General features: G+C 41.2%; 1 protein-coding gene across 2 annotated transcripts in view; it reads right to left on the bottom strand.

The window, feature by feature from the left end:
* Positions 1-1,338: 1,338 nt before the first annotated feature.
* Positions 1,339-19,135, bottom strand: part of LOC104965488 (RNA-binding protein Musashi homolog 1-like) — a 23,622-nt gene continuing 5,825 nt past the window's right edge. Inside the window, exons 5-14 of one of the 2 annotated variants that reach the window (XM_010794451.1) lie at positions 13,980-14,021; positions 13,408-13,500; positions 8,330-8,378; positions 7,560-7,642; positions 7,291-7,408; positions 5,443-5,577; positions 5,029-5,085; positions 4,090-4,149; positions 3,761-3,915; positions 1,339-3,653 (exon numbers count right to left, since the gene is read on the bottom strand). In XM_010794451.1, coding sequence (XP_010792753.1) covers positions 3,612-3,653; positions 3,761-3,915; positions 4,090-4,149; positions 5,029-5,085; positions 5,443-5,577; positions 7,291-7,408; positions 7,560-7,642; positions 8,330-8,378; positions 13,408-13,500; positions 13,980-14,021 — 834 coding nt within the window. In that variant the 3' untranslated portion in view covers positions 1,339-3,611. Of the gene's footprint in view, positions 3,681-3,760; positions 3,916-4,089; positions 4,150-5,028; positions 5,086-5,442; positions 5,578-7,290; positions 7,409-7,559; positions 7,643-8,329; positions 8,379-13,407; positions 13,501-13,979; positions 14,022-19,135 lie in introns of both variants that reach the window. The other variant, XM_010794444.1, reaches the window with a different exon arrangement.

Below are 19,135 nucleotides of genomic sequence, written 5' to 3'. Positions count from 1 at the left end.
GCGAGCTGTGAGGGGACTGTCATTATCTTACATTAGGCTGTATTGATCAGGCCTGCAAATGGTCTGACAATAGGATCCAGGATTGTATTGCGGCCTCTTACAGCCGTTACACCTCTGATTATAGCTCTGTATGACCACTAGGGATGGGAATTTGAAAGCAAATGTATATTCGAATATTCGACCCCCCAAAAAAACGGTTAACCGATTAACCGAAATGTACATATCCTACACAAAAAATATATATATATTTTGAAAATTAATAAATACATGTTCAAATAAGTATAGAAACCAAGTCGAATTTGTCAAATGTATTGAACTGGTTATCACAGTTTGAACAGTTGACAGCTATAGACCTAGAGCTTTCATGCTTAAAACATAACTTGGTTTTCTGATGGATTTGGACATAAACGCGAGTGAAGTATAACCGGACGCGCGAGAGAGGGATCAGCACCTGCAGCTCTGCCCGCTGTGAGGGACCGGTGAGCGGAGCAAAACACACCTTTAGACCTAGCACATTTAGCTATGCCACTGTCGTATACATTGAATTATTCCATTTGATAATATGTAATCAACATAGGCATCCCTCCCAAAAAAAAAATAAAAAAATTAATACAAATATTCATAACTCATATTCGAATACATGAATAATTATTCGAATACCTGAATAATTTCGAATATTCAAATATTCGATTAATCGTTCCCATCCCTAATGACCACCCAAACTGTATCAATATATGAAGCAGTAAACCTGCTCTCACCTGTGAAGAGTACCAGCCTCCAGTGACGGATTTGTTCATTCTAATTCAGTGAATAATTATCTTGCTCTAATAAAGTTAACTATAGTTGCAAGGAGCTCTACTTCTGCGATTTCAGGGACGCTGGTAGCATCCAGGTAATGAAAGTAGCAGAAGTTCTATTCCTTATATGTTGGTTTGTTGACACAGCTGTTTGTAAATACATCATGTTCACCCTCCAGACTATTCAAACATGAACTCTACTGTAGCATAACGCAACCCCTAATCACACAGACAGTGCACACATACTCAACTTTATACACCAGGTGTGTCCTAGTTCATTTTAGTTTAACCGTTATTGCACAACCTTACAGAAAAATCACCACAACGGGCAACTTTTGGTCTGTATCCCCAGGACAAATCTGCTTTGGGAGGGATGTGTTTTTTTTTTTTAAATACCTCCACTTCAAATTTAGAAATGTTAAAACCCACAGCATTAAGTTTTATTTAGTGTAAAACCACTTTATCAAGATTGCACATCGTAAGATATTATTGTACCTGCATGTATAACCGTTCAATAATAATAAAAGGACAATGACAATCGAACGCTTTAGAATAATTTATTAGGATTTTAAAATTGAAATTATCAGAAAAATAAAACAAGGAAAAAAAAGCATTGTTGTAAAGCTCGGCGGGGGACAGCCCGTATCTTAAACTTGAACTGAGCTCACGACGAGACCCAAGCTCCATTCAAAGCAGTGGCCCTTTTCTTTACATCAACACAACAAAAGACATCATTAAAATCAATATACAAGGGGAACAAGATCTCAAAACAGAAAAATATAGTTTCTTTTTTTTTCTTTTCTGAAAATAAGTCTTAATGCCGCAGAATTATCCACATGTCTGCCATTACCAATAATAGTACTATTTTCATTTGTAAGGTAAAAAATAACTTATTGCTTTATTGTAAGTTAAAAAGTTACAGTGTTGGTGTCCAGCAGTAGTTTTATGTCGTGTCCAAGGCGGTCTGACAGAGGAACTTCTGGCTGGATCAGGACGTTTTCTGCTGTGCTGAACATCAAACAGGCTGCAGCAAGCAGGCTGAACAAACAGCCCACTTGTTTTTGCAAAAGGTTGAATTTGTTCCAGCTTTTTGAATCTTCCTGCCAGCCAGTGTCGTCTGTTCTGAGGTCAGAGCCGACTGGGAGCGAGACCCTGTTCCATTTCTGGTTCCCTGCCCAAACCCCCTCTGTTCACCACTACAGAGCAGCAACTGTATATAAACAACAATATGTCGCTTCCAGAGGAGCACACATTTAACAAACCTTAATATGAAATGGGAGAGAGTCGGGAGAGAAGAGCAGATGAGCCGCAATGGAGCAGGGTGATCTTTTTTTTTTTTTCAGTACCAAAAGAAATGGCAATCAAATGCTCCTTTCGTTGCCATAAGTAGTTCCATATTACACCTTAATGTATGCGCACAAACACTCACTCACACACTCAGACGCACATGCACCTTCAATAGCGATAAGAGGACAGAACATGATTGTGATGTTTTCTACAATTGCTTCTCTGAGAATGTCCTTCATTTGTTTTCACGGTGGAGATCACCGCATAAAAGAATAATAAAAATAAAAATAAAAATAAAAAAAAAAAACATTAAGAAGTGAATCGCGCAAAAATATATATATAATATTTTCAAAAAAGAGGAAGTCAAATCAACCCCCGACCCCGTGAACCCCCTGATTTATCCTGTTAAAGGTTGTGATTCTTCCGTAGTCCGTCTTCTAAACCTGTTTTCATGAATATGTGAGAAATCTAGTTCATCCATGGTGTTAAAATGATAATGTCAAAGTAGCTTTTTTAGGAAGTAGAGCAAACAAAGTGATGAGTTTGTGAAAAAAACGGTTATTTAACCGAGCAAATGTGCCAGACAAACTCCTGGAAGTTATATTTCGCAGCAGTCGACAGCGGTGCACTGGAGCTGACTGGCCGACAATGTACAAATATGCTATATGCATACTGATAAATGAAGTGAGATGACCACACATAGTAGTAGATGACAGCCAATAAAATAGCTGTTAACCCTTTCCAAACCACCCAATGACATGCGGGCCGGTTCAGTAACCCCTCCTCCCCCCCAACCCAACATTTATGTACAATATCTTACAGGAAGACATAAAAACATTGCTTTAAAACCAATTACAGAATAAAATACCTTACAGATCATCATTATTATGTCAATATTAATAACAATATTACAAAGGTTTTGTTTTTAAAGACTACCAAAATATACATTTTAGTTTTTTTTCATGTTTCCGTGAGTTAAAAAGAGGACTTTGTTGGATTTTGTTCTTCTATTCTTAAAAATGGTTTTCAGACAAAGATCCATCTCACACAGCTTCTTCTCTCTCGGGTTCACATCAGTAACAGCGTTGAAGGATTTCATGATGAAGCGACGTGTCACATTAAAATAAAACAATAATAAAAAAATCAAAATAGTCCTCTGCGAGCTGTCAAATGACAAACGTCTCCTCAAGAGATTTTTTTTTTCTTTTTTTTGTTGCAGTTTTGTTGTCTCAGCTTCAGAAAAAGATCATGGATAACAGAGGAAGATGGGGGTCTAGTTATTACACTACATGAGGACAAAAGAGGAGAGATGGGGGACGTTATGTTGAAGTGAGATTAGTACAGCAAAACAGAGTTCAGGATTTTAAAAAGATATTCAGTCGGTGGGTGGAGCCACAGGGAGCCCGGAGAGCCGGGAGGAGCCTGTGGCCCCGGCCAATCAGGTTGTGCCATCAGAGGGCAGCCAGTATTTTTGATTGGCTCGTCAGCAGAAGAGAGGCCCTCCCATCTTCAGTGTCCTGAGTCGTCTCAGTGGTAGCCATTAGTAAAAGCAGTAGCCATCAGGGGCCCCTGGGGATACATGAGGGGATATACTTTCTATTAGGCTTGAGAATAATACGTGCACCCATGCATGAGGTGAAGTGTGTGCGTCCTCGTTGTTGGGGCATATGACTTACCCCTAGACCATGACCAAACCCTGAGCTGGGGGCGGGGCTAGCTGCGCTGATGTAGCCGCCGACTCCTGAGTCCTGGTTGGCTGCAGCATACAAGTCAGCCATTGGTCCAGGGCTGCTGGTGCCCAGGAAACCAGCTGTGCGTGAAGGGGTGGAGCCTGAGAGGCAGAGGACACAAGTCAGGATCCAACACTAGAGGGCTTCTCACACACACACACACACTGAAATCTAAAAATACTCTTTTATTTGTCCGAGCAGGACATTGTACACACGTTCTACCTCAGGCGAGTGCATGCACAAGTAGAAACATGATTCCTCTCACACACTCGTACCTCTAACCGCTGCTGCTGCTGCGGCTGCTGCCATTGGTCCATATGCAGTCAGGGGAATGGCTGAGGGTTACAAACAAAACACATTTATTTTGCATTGTCATTCTGGATCGCACGAGTCACCATCTACAGCTCAGTGACGGCTGATTCGACATCTGTGCAAACATCTGTCATGTGATTTCAGTCCAGCTGGTGGAAGGGGCCCCTTCTAAAACTAACTGCACACAACATCCAATCAAATCTGATATTAGACTTTTTTAAATGATAATGCTCATGATAAAAACAAGAAGGATTATAAATGAAGTACACCTCAGAGCCACTGGGCGGCAGTGTTAAGACTGTTTAATCTTCTTGTTTATGCACTGGATGGATCCACATACACCCTAAGGCTGAATTAGGTAGCCTGTAATTAGGGTGAAATAGGGGAACATAAGATTGTAAGAGGCGGTTTATACCTTTCCAAATTTGGTAAACTGCAACAAATTCAATTTAATACGATATTAAAAATGTATTTATAATTAGATTCTTTATGTAATTTATTTCAATGCCATAAATAACCTTTTTTGTATATAATTAATACACATTTAATAACAAATGTAAGTTTACATTAGGTTTGTATTCAGTTTATTTATGTCTCTAATTCATTTTTTTTACAATTTCACTTGAATTACATTTATTTGTAATCATGTGCTTATTATTTAAATTACATTTTCACCCTTCCTTATCTTATCTTGCTCTCTGCAGCTGTTGGAAATATGACCTGGTTCATTGTTCTTGTAAACAACCGTACTATTCTCATCGAAGGCATCGTGAACAAGACACCTGAATACATAGTTTGAGGTGATATGCTTCTTTGCTTTGTCGCCAGCACTTTCATTTGACTGTCTTTGGCTAAAAAGCTTTTTCTCCCTCTGTCCCATGGAGGAATGAGGAGCCACTGACCTGCCAGCTCTTGGGGGTGGGATGATGTCATGAGGGGGGTCCTCTCTAGATGGAATTCTAGAAACAGAGAAGGTCAAGAGAGAGCGCTTTGTAAATACAGTCACCATCCACTGGCCAGACTACAAAGCCACACACAAGCACAGTAAGTTAAACATCGACTGTGAGGACAGGCAGGAAGGTGGGAGAGAGGAACAGGAGGGGCCAAGGCCGAATGAAAGAGATTACATAAGTAGATATAACAACACAGAACAATATAAGGGAAGCAGCCAAATAATGGGCATTTGATGTATTAAGATATTTTATAGAATGTTGGGAAAGACGCATGAGAAAAAACACGTCTTTCATGCTACAGCCATCACACTTTTCGGAAGACGTAAAGAGAGTAAATTAAATGTTTGATGTATACGGACTTACCTGGGAATTGATAAGTGTAACCCGGAGCTATTCCAGCCATTCCAGCCATTCCACCCATTCCACCCATTCCACCCATTCCAGCCATTCCAGAGTAACTGCGGCTGGTGTAGGTAGTAGTCTGGAAACCTGGGTAGCCTATTGAAAAGAACATTAAATGATGGGTTTAGTTAACGTGGCAGAATAGAGACGTGTGAAGACATAAGACAAATTATTAAATAGTTTTACCTGAAGAAAACGTGCCCGCTAGGGATAGAATTTGAATAATACACCTTTACAGTAATCATTTTGAGCGTGCAACCATACATTGACAGGCTGCACTTCCTGTTAGTCTCCTTTCAGCTAATTACCTCCGCTCTAATGCAATGATTATTACATCATTATATTTTTTATTTTGTCTAAATTTGTTTGGAGAAACTACCAAACTCAAGTCATATTTAAGGGTGCAAAACTTGACATTTAAAGAGTATGGGTTCTCTTTCTCGTTATTTTAATCGGCCATTGACTGCTATTAGTTTCGCACTGAACTCACCAACTAGGGGACATATCATTATTAACGCTTCTACATTAACAGACTTTTTTCCTCTATTTCTTAAAGGTCTTGGTCACCAAAGGGGAATTACAAAGGAACCAGACTTAAGTTAATGTCTGGGTTTCACTGAGACTTAGGGGGATACTGGTCAGTGTAGTAATGTCAAATGTCCAGTAGAGGGAGCCAAACCATCACCAACAGCACACAAAGCTCTCAGTCTGTTTTTCTCAATGAGGATGTTTTCAAACCATATTTCACTCCAGTGTGTAGAGCTCTGACGCCCTTCAGACTGTGACCTCTACATTTCTACATCATAAATCATAGCTTTGTTCACGTGAGATGAGCATGTAAGAATCAGCTCTGAGATTAATATAGACCTAATTTAAAAAGGCAATTTTAGTTTAAGTGAACTGGAATTTAATCCATATATTTGATTTGTGAAATCAAAACATCATAACGTGTAAGGAGCCACAGAGGACATTCTGCGCGTGGCATGGTTTTCCTTTAATATTGCAGCATACAGACAAAGAGGACTGAACTGGTTTACACTAAGATTTGCATTTAAAGGTGAAACTGGGGAAAGGTGTTTTTAGCCGGCTGCTGTCCATAAATAATGGGAAATTATTTAGACAAATTGCCATCAAACCTTTGTCTGGTGACAAATATTTGGTAAGCAGGCTTTGTTTTTAACAAACAAAATAAAAAAAGGTTTTAATTTTCTGGCAATTAGTCTGAATAACCTTTATTTTAAACACATTACTTATCGTGACATTAGGTTAATATATGTTTTATAAAACCACCCATACATGTCTTTCTGTCGTGTTAACTTTATGCAGCTACGTCTCCTTAAAAATGTTTTCCCATCTGTATTTTCTAGCAGATTACATTTGTTTGGACATATTCCAGATATGCTTCTAATCAAAGTCCAAGAACAGAGGTGAACGGGGTTCAATGGGTTCGTCAAACAAAAACAACACTGTCACCTAGGAAACCAGTGCTTGAGTCCTTTTTAAACCAAAAGTAAAGAGTAATTTATTTTCATTTACATCTGTAAATGACGTAATAAAAAAAGTATTAAACACAACTACTTGTTTTTAAGCCAAACCTAACCAAGTCGTTTGTTTTTTTTAATTCATTTTACAAAGCTAAACAACGCTTTACTTGATGTGTTATTGGCAGAGCAGTTTAGCTGCATATGAATATTATTTCTTAGGAGACAGGGTTGGCTTCTGCTCTAAACTATAACACCTACTGCTTATGAAGAAAACCTTTGGGGAGAACAGTGTGTTTGCCCTATGATTTATATTTTTAGATCTTACCCAGCATGCCAATTCCCAGCATGAAGGCGTCCATCCCATAGGGCATCACTCTGGAGCGGCCTCTGGCTGAGCCTGTCGGCGTCATCACCTCCTTGGGCTGGGCTTTCTTACACTCCACCTAAATAACAGGAACATTTATTAATCATTTTAATCAAAAATACAGCTAAAGACACAACTCCACTTCCCCAACTCTTAAACACAGGACACACCCTGGCAGAAAACTAAAAGCAGCTCAAAAAAATGAAATATATGATTGATGATGTGCGTACCATTTTGTTGTTGATCTCATGGAAGTGGATCTCACACACTTTCTCCACCACGTCTTCATTCTCAAAGGTGACAAAGCCAAAGCCTGGAAGACACACAAACAGAAACGTGACCTCTCTGATTGTTTATGTTCACGATGCCCTGCAGTCTGTGACAAAAACAACCCCATAATGTTTCGTAAAAGCACAGAATATTCCCATTTAAATAAATCCTTACCAAGACTATATTTTAACCTAAACATTTCACCAGATTTGTTATTCCAGAAATGTTTTCAAACCCTACGGTAGATACACTAAGACCGTCACAAGCAGTTTTTTACCCCATAGAGCAGAACGCTGTCAGACCAGGCGTGGCGTTCCCTGTCAATCAAGCTGTTGGCATCAGACAGGACAAGGCGTGGTTCACCAGAAAAAACCAAGCCTAGATTTACTGTCCTCTCCATCATCACACCCAATTTCTCTTACTCCACCCCACGCCTTCCCGTCTCCCTCTTTCCTTATGTCTCATTAAGTCACATCCTCGCCTGTTATGCTCCTGACCCCGCACCGCGACCCCCAGCGGGAGCCTCACTTCTGACTCGCTGAGAGAAGACAGAGATAAATTGCGTTCTATCCATTTCATTTGAGAAAAGAAAACTGCATTTTCTTCACCCAGTGCCTCGATCACGCTGTCTCTCCTTTCCTTTCCAAGGGGACATGTTGGTAGGTATCCTTACTTAGTGTGTCGGCACAAATTAACATAGTGTGTGTGTATCATGACCTCGCATACGTACCTCTGTGCCTGTTGGTTGTTTTGTCAAACATAAGCATTGCATCATCAACCTGCGAGAACAAAGCAAAGAATAGATGAGCTTCGACACACACACACACGCACGCACGCCCACACACACTAACACACACACACACACAGCATGGGGTGCCATTGTCCCTCTTTAGCATTTGACTAAGAGGGGAAAACAGATGGAGATTGTGGAAGGCAGAGAGGGAGGGGTGACAGGTGACAAAGGAGGAAAGAAAAGGAAGAATGAGAAATTAGGGAGGGGGGGAAAACACTGTATAAAAATAAAATGAAATACAATCTATCAAGGTGAAAAATAAGTGACTGTTCCCCGCTCGCTGAGGGAAATGCTTTCCCATTCTTTGCTGTCTTTCTCACAAACTCCTGTCCCTCCCCCCCCCCTTTCACACTCGCTGTCTTTCTTTCCCCTCTCCACAAAGTTTACTATTCCCATGGAGACCCTGTAAAGAATTTCAATTAGAAGAAAAAGCCCCCCCCCCCCCCTGCGCCCAACTAATTTCAATGAAAAGAATGGAGGGAAAAGAGGAAAAGTGAGGGAGAGAGAGCATGTGACAGAAAAGGAGAAGCTGATAAATGATGGGGTGATAAAAAAAAAAAAGATAGAAGGTGAAGTTTTGATGGAGAATAAATGAACATTTTGGATCAGAGACTGGAGAACAAAGTGAACCGAGGTCTTTGTCAACACGCTCGCCTTTCATTCTTCTTGTCCCTCCACTTTCCTTTTTGCACTCACTCCACTGCCCTATTCATATTCCTCCTCCTCCTCCTCCTCCCCCATTTCACTCTCCCTCCCTCACTTGTCCTTCACTGGCAGGAAAGTTAGCAGCTTCTGCTAAAGCTCTGACGCTGTGAGGTGAGAGAGAAGCCAAGGCCTGGGATCTCTGTCATTTGAAAGTATCGCGACAACATTTACAAAGGTCTGCAGCACCGATCTCCCTACTTTACATGGAGACATGTGCAGTGTGACTACATGTCTATTTCCATTAGGCAGCAGCGTGCACTGAAACTCAAACCGGGGTAACATGAGTGGCAGAGGCCGTCCGATTTCTGACCTTTACTTCAGATGAGAAACACATCCTAGTTGCGAGTGAAAGGTTTTTAGATATTCCTCTCCGAATGATGACCAGGGAGAGGATCAAGGTTGCCTCGACACCCTCCTTGAACCTTTTAACTCTCATCCTAGTCAACATATAGCTCGGCCACACACACACCCAGAGCACCCCCCCCCCTCTCTCTCTCTGTCCTTCATTCAGATTTTACCCTCCTCCTCCTCCTCCTCCTCCTCTCATCTCATGCTTTCCACCCTTCCGGTCGTCCAAACTCAATGACACAGCAGAGGGTCGGGGAAACAGGACAGTAAGTAGACAGCTGCGAGCCAACATGTTATCATAAGAGTAGAGTTACACGCACAGCTAGCCCCCCTGTTAGCATTAGCAGCGTCTATTCTGGAAGGGATGTTTAGCGCAGCCAGGTCGAGGAGCTTTTGAGCGCCGAAAGCCAGAGAGAAAAGACAATATGCCGTGCTAACATTGTTCACCTCATTGTCTTTCATTTGAACACAATGGTGTGCAGGCTTGAGAAATATCCCGTCACGTGTGCGAGCTTATGCTTTGGTCGCACACCAGCCTCCGGCCCTTGCCAAAACCAATAAGAAGACGATCTCCGATGTCCACTGCCCGGGGTGCTGTAAGACAATCTGATTGGATAGCTGTGGGGGTCTGAGATTGGCTTAGCAGCAGATCAGTCGCTAACTAGTCCGCTTGCATGCAGAGAGTGAAGAAAAGTTAAGGTCATATTCTCATGAAGTTCTGGTGTACCTTTAAAAACATGGCTCAGCTTTGATCATGCGCAGATCTTTTTCCTAGAGCCCCATTAAAAATATCCAGTTCTTAGTGAAGCATGCAGGCAGCTATTGTCCGAAGCGTTTGCTGACAAGTCCATTACACTTTCTGCGAGATTATGAAAGGTGGCATTCACATTTTTCCCCCCTTCTGTCTCCTCACATCTCCCTCTTTCATTCTTTCCTCTCTCTCCGGCCATCTCTCTCTAAACAGGCCAGCAGACAAAGTGTTCAGTCAAGCCTCATAATCGCCAGCTCACATGGGTGAGTGGAGTCCCAACTTTTCCCGTCTGCCCTGTCCATGCTGCATTTTTCATCTTATCCGCTCCTTCATTTGCTTTCTGCTCTGGCCTATTCTCTCAGTAGATTTTAGAGAAGAGGGATTTTAATGGTAATACTTCCAGGAATGCAGTGCCCGGTAGAAGGATACAAAGCATGAAAACAGGGATTTCCTTTGGGTTTAACATCATTTACTGCAGGAACAGGATGCCTGACATGATAATTATCAAATGATCTCACTGTTTTGAATAGTTTAAACACAGGCTCTCAAGCTAAAAATAGAGGAAGGTGTTCTTAACCCACACCAGACTTTATCCTACAAACATGGCTGTTGTAGTCCTATTGGCTTGAGGGATATTCAACAACAGGAGCTCAGAGTTAGGAAACCGCACATTAATGCAAGCCTTTAGGTTTCAGTCCAAAACACCTGATGTATCAACATAGCAGCCATTACAGTACGGTCCAATGAAGTTTGTGTAGGTGCGTCTTCACAAGTGCACTCCAAAATAAATAAACGACAGCAGATATCAAAGAGTTTCAGAAAATGCATAGTGCATTCTGTGTTTTCCTTTACAAGGCGGTGCCACAGTTTGAAAATAAACAGGACGCCGAGTCTTACTCCATCCTAACCTGCACCTTGTAACCAAGCTCAGATAATAAACAAGAAATACCTCCCGCTCAGCAGGAATGCACTGTGGGATTGGCGCTATCCATGATACAGCTTTGGTCTCACGTGTCCAAACAGTCCAAATATTCCCTCATCCTGCGGAGGGAGTGTTGTCTTAGATATGAGCGTCTGTGATCACCAGGGAGAGCTGTTTCGCCACAGAGCTGCCATTTTATAAAAACACAAACATGTCACAACATGCACCTTACAATGAGTTCTTAAAGTGTGAAGGTCACACGTGTGATCCAAGACAACCAAGACCCACACCACAGATTTATAAGTGAATTTGAACACCTCAAATATGGTTAACAAGAGTCAGAGGCCAACTGAGAGAAAACACAGCTACACACACGGCAGAAGGAGGTTGGTGTTATTCATTTCTTCCAATCCATTAGGCCTACATTCTGAAGCGATGTTTAATTTCGGACAATTTTTTTTTTGCTTACACCAACAACAGCACAGCCACACACTTAAGTGTTTGTGACAACTGGATTGCTGGCTGTGAGTCTTGCAGTCTGCACAAATGTATGCAAGCTTGCCTCCCATGGCAGCCATGCCACTGTCACACTTTCATGCACGCACACACCCTTCTTTCCATTCATGCAAATGCACACTCCTTAGACATTTTGTTTTTTAAAGGAAACAAAAAAAAACACTGGATTACAGTGGGACAATGGGCGAAAGCAGGTCACCACGGCAACAAGCTGAGAGCAGGGTGTGTGTATGTGGGACGGGAGGGTGTCTGAGGTAGTGATTCGGGGTAAGGTGGGGGCGGTCGGGGGGGTTTGTTACAGGAGCAGCTGTTGCATGTGATTAGTTGATACTGAAGAGTCTGGACTCAAACACTCCCCAGCCTCCCAAAGTGGAGCTGGCTAAAAAGTAACCCAACATGGCATGCATGATGGACACTTTGATAATACGTGTAGGGCTCATCAGATGGGTGTTTTCCCCTTTCATAGCCACTCTTTCCTCCTCACTATCTCAACATTCCTACTTTTCTCTGCCCTTCAACCCCTCAGAGCTCCCCTCCCTCTCTCTCTACAGGGGGTTGCTTCTTCCCTTTCAGACCCCCGCCATCTCCCTCTCCTCCTCCCCTCCTCTTGCTGCTTTTTTTTTTCTTCCTGCCTCTCCCCGGCCACTCATCTGTCTCCACAGCATGTGTTTGCCTTTCACCAAATTTCATTCAAAGGAGCTGAGCAGGACAAATGGAGAAGCCAAAAACACTGAAATGTGATTATAAAAGAGCAAAACAGCAAACAAGAGATAAAATAACAGACTAACTAATACTGTAGCTGCACACAATCAATGAGCTAACAGGACTTTCCTTTGTTTGAGTTGTTTCTCTCTTTCAATGTTCTCTTTTCCTAAATTAGGCCGCTTTTGCAGTATTGTGTCTCAACTCAAATGAAAAGCGGGCAAAGAATATAAAAACGGGCAAGTGAAGCTTTGGGGAAGCTGAGAGATGTGAAAGGTATAAGGATTACTGATTAATATAATATATCAAAGATGGACACAATGTTATAGCTGTGTTTCCCAACAAGGGTACCCCAGGGGCTACTTCTGCTGTTGCCAGGGGGTATGTGGAGAAATTGTGGAGTAGATTGTGAAGTAATTTGATCAAATTGAAATGTTGATGTCATTTAATGGTTGAAATTGTGAACATAAGCTAATAGCAATGGATGAACGGTTTAAATAGTTAGTTAGTGGATTGAAATAGCTAATGAAAGAAATTGTAAACAGATAAGAGTGATTGTTAAACTGTTGAAATAGTTAACTTGTGGACAAATGATTGAAATAGCTTAATGGTAAATGGTTTAAACTGTGAATATTAGCTAATAGTATTGACTAAATGGCGGAAATAGTTAGCTACTGGACAAACTATTGAGATTTCTAAAAGGAAAATGGTTGACATTGTGAGCTAAATAAAGTTAGCTAAAGAGCTGGAAAAAGTTAGCTAGGGAAAAACAATTCAAATAGCTTAAGCTCTGATGCTAACCAAAGTTAAACCGGCTCTTCTGCAGGTATAAATGCAATCCAACTAAATCCACGTGAAAAAACTGTTTAATTGTATAAAGAAAATATTGTAACATTCAGTATCATATCCACCATCATATCATTATTAGCTGACAGATTTGTGACGTGATGTCGGGGGGGTGTTTATGAGGGGATGGTTTAGTTCAGAGTGACACAAAAGGTAGGAAAGCGCAGCACTAGAGATGTAAAAGGGAATGTCTACAAATAGATACCAGCTTTGTGTATAGTATACCTTTCCAAACTGGTCGAAGTAATGCTTCACATCTTCGATGGTGGTATTGACTGACAGTCCTCCAACAAAGATCTTCTTTGTCCTGGTCACCAGCTAGCAACACAGAAGAAGAAGAAGAAGAAGAAGGCATCGTTTACCACTAATCACATTAGGCAGGGGGTGGATGTTGGTGATAAAGAGACGTTGTGTTTGTTGGCGTTTATTTAATCTCAGGGGTTTCTGAAAGCTCTTCTGAGCATTCAACCTAATTCACTTCAGATCTTTTACATGTAGGGTTTGGAGGGTTGAGCGTGCATACAGGTAACCTCTGTGAGTAGGCATCCGTATGTGTGTGTGCCAGGACAAACATCAGAGTGCGTGTGTGTGTGTTTAAGATGTTGGCTGCTGACGGTCGGGGGTTGGGTAGGGTCAGGGTATTGGGTCACGGTGTCAGGCTGGTCAAGGGGATTGCAGCTCCTCTTTGGTAATTTCGCCTGACTCTAATCCTAGCCAATCAGGGCTGAGTGATGAGCAGTGACATATCACCTCATCACTACGACTACTCGCCATTAACTCCTTCAGGGTGCACTCACCTTAGGCTGAGCCCGGCGGGGAAACGCCACCTTGGGGTCGATCTGTAGAGGAGAGATAAGTTAGGATGAGATTTAAAGAGGAAACGATAAAACATGTCCGTCCTTCTCTGTAATGAGCCACACAATCCCAGGCATCCTGCTGTGGATTTAAATGAAGTTCTGATGTTTGATGAACTGTGACGATTGTGATAGGCCGGCGTATTACAGATATTAAGGGATTCTATTAGAAGTGAGATTTATTTGAAGTTAGCTTAACAATCCTAATGTTTGTAGACGCACTGCTCTTATAATATTCATGATAACTGCAAGATAAACACATTGTTATAAACAAACAAAAACAAATGTCTTTAAATACTCATTATCTGGCCTTATTGAAACCAATTGTAAGCATCAAAGTGGTAAGCCTTCCCTTTGCCCCAAACTGGGATTTCATAACGGTACAAATGCAATGTTATCAAACCAAAGGAAGGAAATATTTAATATGTCAAATGATGGTGACATGTAGTACATTTATTTTGGAAACAATGCCCATCACAGTTCCTCAATGTCAAAGGGGATGTCTTTGAATGTCTATGTTAAGTTAAATGATATAAAACCGAGAAATAATTTTTGCATGGTTAATTACTTTAAAGGTAGGGTAGGTAAGAATGGAGAAACCAGCTCGAGTGCGCCAGAATTTGAAAGTACGCAGCCGAAACAAATCTGCCCCTTCCTTCAGACTTCCTTCCTTCAGAGCCCCTCCTCCAACACACACGAACGCGCACATGACCAATGAGGGCACGAGATAAGTTTAAGACAGGCAGGTAGGCCATCCAGTTATTTTAGCCGGGCAGGCTGAAATGATTGGTCGTGCTTTTTACAGCGCCACGGCTTCCACAGATGACATTTTTTTATGCATTTATTGTCAAAGCACTTCAGATATTCATTGCTATCGGGATGTTAAGAGCATTCCATGGAATATAACAAAAAGTGTTTCTGAAGTGAATTACCTACCCCACCTTTAATGATTAATCGATTACCAAAATATTTCTCATTTTCTTCTGTCAACCAACAAATTGATCAGTAGGCCAATCGATGCAGCTCGGTTGCATGGCTAGGCACGAGTACATGTATATTATTTATTTCGTATGTTTTGTAAGACCCAAGACAGTCTTTTCTTGAAAGCATGTTTTTGAGCTGCTAATGGCTCAGGGTTTCCATAACCTCAAACAAATATTGCTGTTAAAAAAAGGTTCAACTGTAGAACAAATATTTTCCCCGTCTTTTCTGTGACTGCAAGGTATATTTCTTCTTACCCAGACAACCGCCATTAAATTGAATCCCCCAGCTTAAGAAACTTTAAGCAAAGACACCAAAACTCTACCTTTTCCGGATATGATGTTCAGTGGCTGGTCCTGGGCATGTGTACACAGCATTTTGATCTGGGCATCAATGAACTATCACACTGTTAACTAACTAGAACTACAACACAGAGTCTCTTAAGTCTGAAGCTATCTGAAGGCCTGCATGTCCAGAAATAGAACGTATGCTAATCTGCCAGTATGTATAGTAGGCCCTTGTTTATGCAAGCCCCAAAAAATCCAAAAACACCAGCCAAACAAACAGGCGTATGGAACAAAATACACAGTGAGACGTGAATACGTACATTCTCTAAATTGTGCTTAGCGACACAACTAAAAGCATTTTTATCCACAAACTAGAAAGAGCAGGGCAGTCTAGCATCTAAAATGAGCATAACATATTCTGGATACATTTTATTCGGATATATGTTTTTTTAAATCTCACAAATCCAGACAGCCTCCATTTTGGATTAGTAAGATTTGACTGTATCCATATTTCTCCCAAGTGGAATGTCTCAGCAGTGGTCAAGGTTAGAGATAAAATTAGAAGCAAATGAGTTTTGAATGTACTGGCCTTTAATAATGCTAAATATGCAAAGCCTAGCCTGGCATTTTAAATTTGTGAGGAATCTCGTGTTATTCTCACTCAAGCTGACACGAGAGATGATTTTAGGTCACAGGACCTTGTAGTGTATTATGGTCTTAGAGTTCCATCTTTATTCTAATAATTGGATGTGAAGCAAAAGCCCTTGTGTCTCACACAGCCGCTATCAGAGGTATTGAATTGATATTGGCAACTAAAAGAGAGCCTATCAAATGGCCAGAAATATGCACTTATAATGTGAAGAATACACGCAATAAAAGCGAGCGTGTTCATTCAATATTCTACCAATCCTTTCATCTCTTTGCTGTGATGAATGCCTGCTTTTGATGACAAGTCTACAGACTAAAATATCCTTCGAGGACCTTTAAGTACCGCATATTTAACACTGCTTGGAGAGCTCGGCCGCTGTGTAACTAAGATGCAGCTGCAGCGTCCTTGGAAGGGATTGCAGAAGGTCTTTGCACCTTGAAGTGGGACACAAAGACGAGAGGAGTCATGTCACCTCCAGCTGGTCTGAGCACAAAGACAAAGGTGACAAGGACACGCAAAGCCACTAGCGGCAACAGCAGTGCAACAACAGAGCGCACTCACAAACAATGACCACACTACAGCGTTTCTTACAGGATCTGCGCTTAGTGGCTCAATGTAATATAATGTGTAGTGGCTTCATACTCTATGATTACCAGCACAGTGACCTTTGTACCACTCGCTTTTCATCAGAAAAATGACACAAATACTGTAGAGGACTAGTATAGATCTAGCCATTTCTCCATACAACAACACAATAGAAGCAAGAAATGAAAAAGAAAGGAGAATCTGCAGTGACCTCTAAAAAATAACACAACAGCAGAATCACACTAATACACAAGGCAGCAATGTGACTATTCAGGATTACATTTTGTGCTGCAATATAATCAAAAACGCATATAAACTTTAGAAAAAAGCCCAGGTGTGGTTGGGAGAAAAACATTTAAACCAAACTAGAGGACAGGTGTTAGCCTGAGGCCATTGTGCTGCGCAGACACAGACCGTGAGCTGACAATGACAGCAGTCACAAACCAACTCTCACATTAGACTAGACTGCAGTCACGTACGATGAAAACTGTAAAATATCAACCTAAAATCTGTTTTCACAAGCGGATACATACAAACACAACAAGAATCCTAATCACTAAGTCTCACTAAATAGCATGTCGTGATTTTGAAATCAGTCCCCTTCCAATGTGTCGTCGTAAGATGCAGTTGTTCTTTACTTTTGCTTGGAAACAGTATTTGTTTTACTCTAAGGCTCAACTACCAGTGTTGAACAAGGCTGGACAATAAATCACTTTATAGCCAGTATCAGTAGAAAAACCACAGAATGTAACTATGCTTCCTTCTTTTATTGGTGCCCTCGTGCTAGTTCAATTTTAATTTGTTAAACCAATGAATGTTGGAAACAATTTCCTTTCATTTTTTTCCCCCAACAAATAATTTAAAGTAATATCTTTATTTTGATCTTGTACAACTTTATCGGATATTTGTTCTCTTATTGTGCAGGCCCAATGTAGATATCATATCCCAAAATTAAACTTTTATTAAAACGTAAATTAAATAAAAAATGTTTTGATAAAATTGCTGGATTTTTTCGGCTTATCCAGTGAAGGAAACTCAAATCATGATGCGTCATCACATCAATGCGATGTCATCAGGGCAATTAAAGGGAAAGACCCCGTTGTATAAAGTGTGTAGAAAAATAGGTTTAAACATGTATGCCTCATGGTATATTTTATCAAAAATGTGCACCCAAATATCACATGTTATCAAAACACCAATATGTCATAGCTTTCAAATCATCACGAGCTCTTAGTCTAAAAATAAAGAAGGTTACCAACTATACTAGGTTAGGCCTAATGGAGTATCTGTAGTAGTGCTACTACCGCTACAGTCATGCCATGCTGTTAAAAATCAATCCACTTCAGCGACATAACAGAATATATCTAACATGTGATTTCTACATCCGGCTGTACTCGGAGAAAGGCTATAATAAATGAAAACTAAAGCATCTATCAGACTGGCGGATTAGCCTCGAGGAAGACGGATAGGCCACAAAGCAAAAGGTAAAAGGACTTAGCCAGGTCACTGTTTGCAACACTCAGAAATAGCTCTTCGGAGGCTTGACATTTGAGAAGTCTTAATCAACACAGTGGGGAAAATGTATCCACTGGTGAATTAAAGTTGCTCTTTCCAGACTGACGAGGAAGAGTTATGACTGAGTGTTCGTGAAATGGTCTGACTAACATCCTGCTTCATGACATCCAACCTCCGCTCAATCTAAGCAGCACAGTGACGGCAGAGCCTACGATATGATTTTAGTGGTTTAGCTTTGAAGACTAATCTACGACCAATAGTCACCTCACGTGGCCCAGCGCGTCCAACAGTGTAACAAACTGAAAAAACAAAAATAGGACGTCAAATCGATAGATAGGGAAAGAGAGGGAGCGAGAGAGAAGGAAAGTTAAGATGAGAAAGCACAGGGAGAAAGGAAAGGCATTCATTTGGAGTCGGCCCATGAGAAAGTGGGCCTGTCCAGTGTAGCGGTGCAGCAGGGCCGTCCCAGCAGGCAGCCCTTCTGATTTCATTAATTAACAGGACAAAGAGTACAAAACAGATGGGCCCGTTGAGGAACTGGGGCTCCCGAGCTACCCTTTACAGGCACACATATACATACACACTCACTCACAGTCCCTCGCATAATGTAGCACAAACATAAACACAAACACATGTACATAGTGACACATACATGTAATTAAAAGGGCAAAAAATAAAGAACAAACCAACTCACAACAAGTGTATTGCCATCACAAAGTCACATATAGACATTTAAGGCCAACTCATTCTTGCAACAAAATGGCAAACACTGATGAAAAGGCACCACAGGCTGTCCCATTATGAAGATATAATCAATATAAGCTAAACAAAAAGCTATAAACAGAAAAGGAGACAAAAGGACTTTGGCATGTCAATGCATGCACGCAGAGAGCGAGAGACTCGGTTTGGGCTCAGGCCAGCAGGGTCAATCTGCACAGCTGAACAATGGCACAGTAATTAGTTAACGAAGCTCACTAATGAGGATCCCCCCCCAAAAAAACCTCAAACCAAACCCCAACCGTGTAACCTTACTAGGGCGCCTGGCCAGGACGGGTGTATATCGTGACAATAGGGGGGGGGGG

Source organism: Notothenia coriiceps, unplaced genomic scaffold, assembly GCF_000735185.1.
Source record: "Notothenia coriiceps isolate Sejong01 unplaced genomic scaffold, NC01 NC01_scaffold00002072, whole genome shotgun sequence".
Lineage (NCBI taxonomy): Eukaryota > Metazoa > Chordata > Actinopteri > Perciformes > Nototheniidae > Notothenia > Notothenia coriiceps.
The sequence above is the reverse complement of the archived record's forward strand: the minus strand, read 5'-3'. Positions and strand labels throughout refer to the sequence as shown.